The 6,256-nt window shown below is 39.7% G+C and overlaps 1 protein-coding gene across 1 annotated transcript; it reads right to left on the minus strand.

Moving 5' to 3' along the window:
• Nucleotides 1-1,183: 1,183 nt before the first annotated feature.
• tbl2 (transducin beta like 2) lies at nt 1,184-6,256 on the minus strand. The gene is made up of 7 exons (XM_026181529.1): nt 6,029-6,256; nt 3,834-3,955; nt 3,397-3,581; nt 2,964-3,115; nt 2,422-2,548; nt 1,929-2,081; nt 1,184-1,790 (listed from the first exon to the last, which is right to left on the minus strand). The coding sequence occupies exons 1-7, from the start codon at nt 6,153-6,155 to the stop codon at nt 1,331-1,333; spliced, it is 1,326 nt and encodes a 441-aa protein (XP_026037314.1). The 5' UTR covers nt 6,156-6,256; the 3' UTR covers nt 1,184-1,330.

The following is a 6,256-nucleotide window of genomic DNA, read 5'->3' on the forward strand; positions in this document are numbered from 1 at the left end:
CCTATAAATGACTTATAATTTTTTATATAAACTACTCAAGCCACGCATTACACTGGATCACCCCGTTTTTCTGATTAATATAACAGGCCCATGTCTTGGTCTGAAAGACTGGAAAATAACTGATTAATGTTGTTTAAGGGAATATTATTTATTTTTTTGGTGTTGTTTTACAAAATATTCATTCTGACAGTCTTAAAAAAATACCAAAAAGGGCACAGAGATTCAGAATGTCTTCTATTAAAGCTACAAAAATTAATCCAGACTGCACAATTGAATTAAGATACTTAAGGCCTTATTTTATACCCAAATCCTCATACACAAGCACACTGTAATCAAATATATGCCTTTATTCAAAACAAGTTACAAATTCTGCAAATCCTGAGGATTATTTTGATATGCTTTAACTTTCTGGGGATTATAGGACGCTCCAGACTTCCCCGCTACAACTCTGTTTGTGAGGATCAAATACACCTTCAGTGGGCTGCTAGGATGGACTGAGGAATAAGCTAGTTTTTCTTCCCCAGTTTCAGTGACTTTGAAGGTTATTTTTATCACTCTGACAGATCCGAAGAGGTGGTTTCACCTGTGTTTTCAAGATGCCGGACATCTTGCTCACACTTCTTTCAGTTAGTTGTACTTAAAAGGCACCTCACAATTTACGTTCTGCTCTGAAGTCAAATCCTCTTATGGTATTTGCACTGAATTGTACACCCATGTGAGAGTGCACAGGTGTCAACTGAGGCCTAATTTTTAACTCTCAATAGCAATGCCATTAGATAAAGCTTTAAGGATTTCAAAGAGGAGATTTCCAAAGATTTACTTTGGCTGTAATAAGCAGAAAAGGAATTTTACTGCAGCGCCACCCTCTGGGAAAATATTACACTTTTAACTTTTTTCACAGCAGAAATTTTGACCTACCACAGTAGGAAAAGCAAAGGTGGACATTAACATTAGTTTGTGTTCAAAGTTTCACAGTGAGTCAGCACAGACAACACCTGGACTTGGAAATGAAGCACCCAAACCGACAGTGGCCATTAGATGTTAAAGGGACTGTTAATCTGTTCCTTTTTCCACATAGTGACTCTGAAGAACTATGAGACCAATTTCACAAACTATGACAAATCAAACACAATCACAGCACATCACACTCAGAAGTCCAAATGTCTCAAATCAAACGAAGCACTTCCATAAAAAGATACCTTTTATTAAACTGCATGCAAATCTCATCTTCACAGTCCAGATCATTAAGAGGCAGAGGTGACTATGCAAACAAATGATTAGCAGAGTCTGACACTGTCACATTCAGAGTGTGATTTCCTGTTATTTCTGTTTAGTTGGAGGGGGCAGCGAGCACAGCGTCCAGGGCACTCTGAGCCTCTTTGATCTGCTGCTGCAGTCTCTGCTTCATGGCCTCGTTCTGAGCCTTCCTCAGCATGTCCTGCATGTCTTTGATGGCAGCCCGGTAGCCCGGAGCATTGTGAAACACTCGGATAGCCTTGTCGCCACTGCACACCAAGAAGCGTCCGTTAATGTCAAACCTAAGGTCCGTGATCTCCATGCTGTGGACGCCGTGCATCTCCTCCTCCAGCTTTCCGCTGGCAGCATCGTACATGGCCACGTTGCAGCCATCGCTGACGGCCACCACCCGGCCGTCTGGAGACAAGGCCACCCGGCTGCCTTCAGACGAGCTGCAGGGAACGGTTTTCAGGAGGTAGGGATCCTGCTGCTTTTTGTACTCCACGTCCGTGTTCCATAGCTTCCACGTGCCGTCTTTGGAGACGCTCACCATCCTGAAAAATGAAAAGAAAGTATTACTGCTTAACACAGCAGGCTTCTTTACTCTCACCTTAACGTTTATATGCCATTTTATGTTGTCTCAGCTTATAAACAACCATTTATTTTCCATCTCAAATATTGCAGCGTATTACCTGCGAGAGTCGTTGGAAAAGGCAAATGCGTGGACTCCAGCAGAGTGGCCCTTCAGGTCAAAGGCTCGCACCACCTCTCTGAAGTCTCCTCCTTTGCCGAAGCAAACCTCCCACACCTTCACATCAGGAGTGAAGCCGCAGGACGCGACAAACCTGAGCGAATAGATGAAGCAGGATCAGAGCTCCCAAAGAGTGACACGCAATTCAAACACTTATTTTTATTTCGATTTTTATTTTACTGAATGGAATTTAAAAGTAAAAACAATATGAAGAAATCATCTTACATGTGGGAAAATTACTTTTCAGACCTTTACTTTTCTCAACAACAGTTTAAAGCAGAAGAACCTACAGCTCTTACTGTAAAACATCGCTTATAGACACTTTTTCTGTTTTAATGTCATGAAACAGTAAAACAATAAACTTACAGAGTAGATGTATATCATTTCTAAGCTTTCAAGTGTAAGCTGTGCAGTAAATAAGGAGTGGGACTGACCTGCCACACGGGGAGATGGCAGCATAAGAATTGGTTATCTGGTTCGTGTTGATAGAGGCCAGCACCTCTCCTTTCAGGTCCCAGATGTTGATACAGGTGTCGGTGGAGGCACTCATGATAAACTTGCCTGTGGGTGAGAAACACAATATCAGCCCCATAAACTGGTGACAAATACTGAAAAATCAATAAATCAATAAATCAATAAATAAGGTTTTAACAGATATTCCCTTTTTTGACAGCTTTCTTCTCATGTGAAACTAGAGTCAACTTTTGTTGCTTGTTGGTGGGTCGATTTTTTTCTTAAAACAGTTAGGCTGTCAAGAGGCTGACTAACCCAAAGACTGGACAAATAATCAGAGAGATGGAGCAGATGAATAAAAGAAACATTGAAATGAATTTACTGATTGTTAAATACTAAACCACAAATGGTTTCACACACTTTCAAAAACCCAGCTGGTGATAAAAACAAACCCAGCTGTGTTAACTGCGTTACTAGCCGATACTATAAGTAAAAACTTTTAAGTTATTTCGGCATTCTGTACCTGTCTCTGCGATGCCAATGTTGAGGATGGTGGCCTTGTGCTTCTGTGGGAAGTCCTCGGGAGCAGCTTTGAAGCTCATGGAGCCGTCATCCTTCTTTGTCATTTTGAAGATTCGTATGCAGTCTCCGTTGGCCAACCAGGTGATAAACGCCCTGTAGAGAAAAGGAGAAAATCAGTGAAGATTTTCTGAAGATTACCTCACCATAACTCTGGTTGTGTATAATACTTTGAAAAGGTATTGGTCCACTTACTGATTACTTTTCTTCATATTTTACATGCTTACATGTTTCAGATCATCAAACAAGTTACTTCACAAGTCTTTTCTAAACCTCTTTGACCTGGTTTATGTTAAACTTACACTAGCTCTTGTGTACAATTCACTTTCCTTAGGAAAGAGAAGAAATGCTTTATGTCAGTAAGTGTAGTTAAAGACCTGGAGTCAGGGCTAAACCGGACCAGCGTAGCGTGATCCAGCTCCACATTGGCTCTCAGACACTTGTGCTCGCGGTCCAGGAAGTCCTTGGTGCTCCAGATCCGAACAGTGCGGTCGTCAGCACAGGACGCCAGGTACTTCCCGTTACTGCTAAAATCGAGGCACGTCACATTTCCACTGTGGCCCTAAAAGGCACATGGAAACAAGTACACACATGCTGAAAAATGGCTATGGAGAGGGTGCAAGTGAAACCTTGTTAAATTATTTCAGAACAGCTCACTGAGCTGAGCGGCATCTAGACCAAAACAAAAGCAAGGCTTTTAACTCGCATAACCTACAGTGACTTAAAACAAACCAAACTCCGGTCTCTTATGAAAACTCTTCCTTGTCCTCTGAGGCTTTTACAATGTGTGTGTTTGATGATTGTTTCAGTTTACCTTCAGAGAGGCTGCCAGCAGCGGATGGCTGAAAGTGTGTTGTGTAGGTTTATCCTTGCGGCCACGCTGCTTCTCCTGCTTCTGCTTCTTGGATTGGGAACCCTTCACAGCACTGGCTTCAGCTGGAAGACACACAGGAAAAACATGACCATTGATGCCCACTAAGACTATTTTAAAAGGATATATACAAACTATTACTCAGATGGCTGTATATCAGGAGAATAAGCAGTTCTACTAATTGGAGCTTTGCTGCTTTGATCACTGGCTGCCTCAGTCTGCATGCCAAAGTATCCTTGGGGAAGATAGTGAACCCCAAGTTGCTCTCCAATGGGCGCATAGAGCATAAATATTAGGTAGTAAGTAGTTAGGCACAGGAAAAAAGTGCTTGTGTTAATAACTCTTGTAGTACAAAGCACTTACAAAACAGAACCAGTCCATTTATAATGCTATATGTTTAGCATTATATAGATAATAACATATCATATAGAATTTGTAATTTTGCACAATTTCTAACATAAATATAAACAAAATACACGTACTCATTTTGTTTTTTAGGTTTCCATTTTATTTCTTTACTTTTTATTATAAGTTTTTCTATTATCATTATTTAATTAAGTTGTGTGGTTTGTGTGGTTTGTCTTCTGTAATTTTACTAACAATATAAGTGTATCTAACTTTAATAAGCAGTCTAACAATAACAATGTACTCTTGTGAGCTGCTATGAATCCGTTATCTCTGGGGAAAAATCATTGATGGAAAGCTCTTGTTTATGGATCTTCTTCAACAAGCCTGCACATTAGCATGTATGTCAAAGCCCAGTCATAAGGAAAAGGCTAAGAACATAAAAAAAAGTTTTATTTCCACACATTTCATTTTAGAATAAACCATTGGTTATGCTATTTCTGAACATGATCTGGGTGTTATGAAGCATTAACAAACAGCTAAAAGATAATTGATGTGTAATTTTCCAATCCTTGGTATCATGACAACCCCCCCCAAAAAAAAAACAAACTCTGGAAATCAGGGAATTAGCTCTGGGAGGTTTTCTATTCACTGCATGCAATGTTAACAGAATGTGGAAAAACACTCTCAGCATGATTATTATAGTGAACTAAAATTAAATTAAAAGCCAAGAAAATTTTGGAAATAAGCTATACGATTGAAAACTAAGAAAATGAAAAAGTAACCAAAATAAAAATTTTTTTAAAAACGAATTACTTAACTTCCTCCTTTAGTATAAAGACATACACATTAGGTTAACTGGTGACTCTTAATTGGCCATAGGTGTAAATGTGAGTATGGGCAGTTGTCGGTCTCTAAATTAACCCAGCAACAGAGTGGCAACCTGTCTGGGATAAGTGGAAGAAAATGGATGGATGTGATGGATAAAAATCTAAACTAAAACATCCAAAATAACTCAAACTAACCTCAAAAGAAAAACAAAATTCAAAATGAAACACAAACAAAACCTATTTAGACAACACAAAACTATAATAAGTTACTATTAAAGTGATTAACTCCAAGGTTATAAAAATTATGCCCAGGATTATTACTGTATTATTATTCAATTATAAATCCTATTACCTGGAGAAAAAATAATAGTCTAACTACGTCTTTATTAGTCCAAAATTTAATTTAATGTAAATTCTTCTTCAAACATAGTTAAACAGACTCAACATCAGATGAATGTGCTAACCTTCCTCTGTTTTATAACTTTTAAGTACTATCTTTATACAGTGAGCTATTCTACTTTACGCTGTAAAGCGCTTTGGGGTCCTTAGGGACTAAGTAAAGCGCTATACAAATACAAGCCATTTACCATTTACATGTACAGGAGTGTTGTCATTAACTAATGTTACGTGGTACAGATACCGATTTGAACCTTTGTCATCAATGAAGCGTTAAAAAACAGGCAGTGACTCGACAGAAAGCAGTGCACCCATTGGTCTGTTAATGTGACAGTGACAGCCACTCAAAAGTTACCGTAGCTTGTACTTCTAGCTCTGAGTTCGTGTTAATATCGTTGGCACGGAGCTCTTTTGTTGAATGAATCGATTACTGAGTAAGTGAGTGAGTGAATGAATGAATGAATGAATGAATGAATGAATGAATGCAGTATGACTGACTTGCCGCCTTCTCCACAGTCTCCCCCTTCTCCAGCTAGCTAGAGTTACGTTAGCCTGAGTGGCTCTTACCGGCAAACTCCGCTGCCTGCTCCGTTTCCTCTCTTATTTCTTCTTTCCGTCTGCCCACCGCTAACGCAACCAGAATAACCAGTGCACCCAGTAACAAAGTTAACGCGGCCAGAGCAGCTATCTCCATGTTGACACCCTTCTGCCACGTATTTTGCAACGCTAACGTCTCCTAAACTAACCCCGCACGACTGGGGCACCGCGCATGCGTCCTAATAGCACGCTTCATCT

This window comes from Astatotilapia calliptera, chromosome 10 (genome assembly GCF_900246225.1).
Source record: "Astatotilapia calliptera chromosome 10, fAstCal1.2, whole genome shotgun sequence".
NCBI classification, from domain to species: domain Eukaryota; kingdom Metazoa; phylum Chordata; class Actinopteri; order Cichliformes; family Cichlidae; genus Astatotilapia; species Astatotilapia calliptera.

What these genes read in the sequence shown, in the direction of transcription:
- tbl2 (XM_026181529.1), bottom strand. Translation starts at nt 6,155, where the DNA reads ATGGAGATAGCTGCTCTGGCCGCGTTAACTTTGTTACTGGGTGCACTG. An exon ending in CGGTTTAGCCCTGACTCCAG is followed by an intron (nt 3,116 to 3,396) that starts GTCTTTAACTAC and finishes TTTTCTCTACAG; the next exon opens with GGCGTTTATCACCTGGTTGG. An exon ending in CATTGGCATCGCAGAGACAG is followed by an intron (nt 2,549 to 2,963) that starts GTACAGAATGCC and finishes TCTCACCCACAG; the next exon opens with GCAAGTTTATCATGAGTGCC.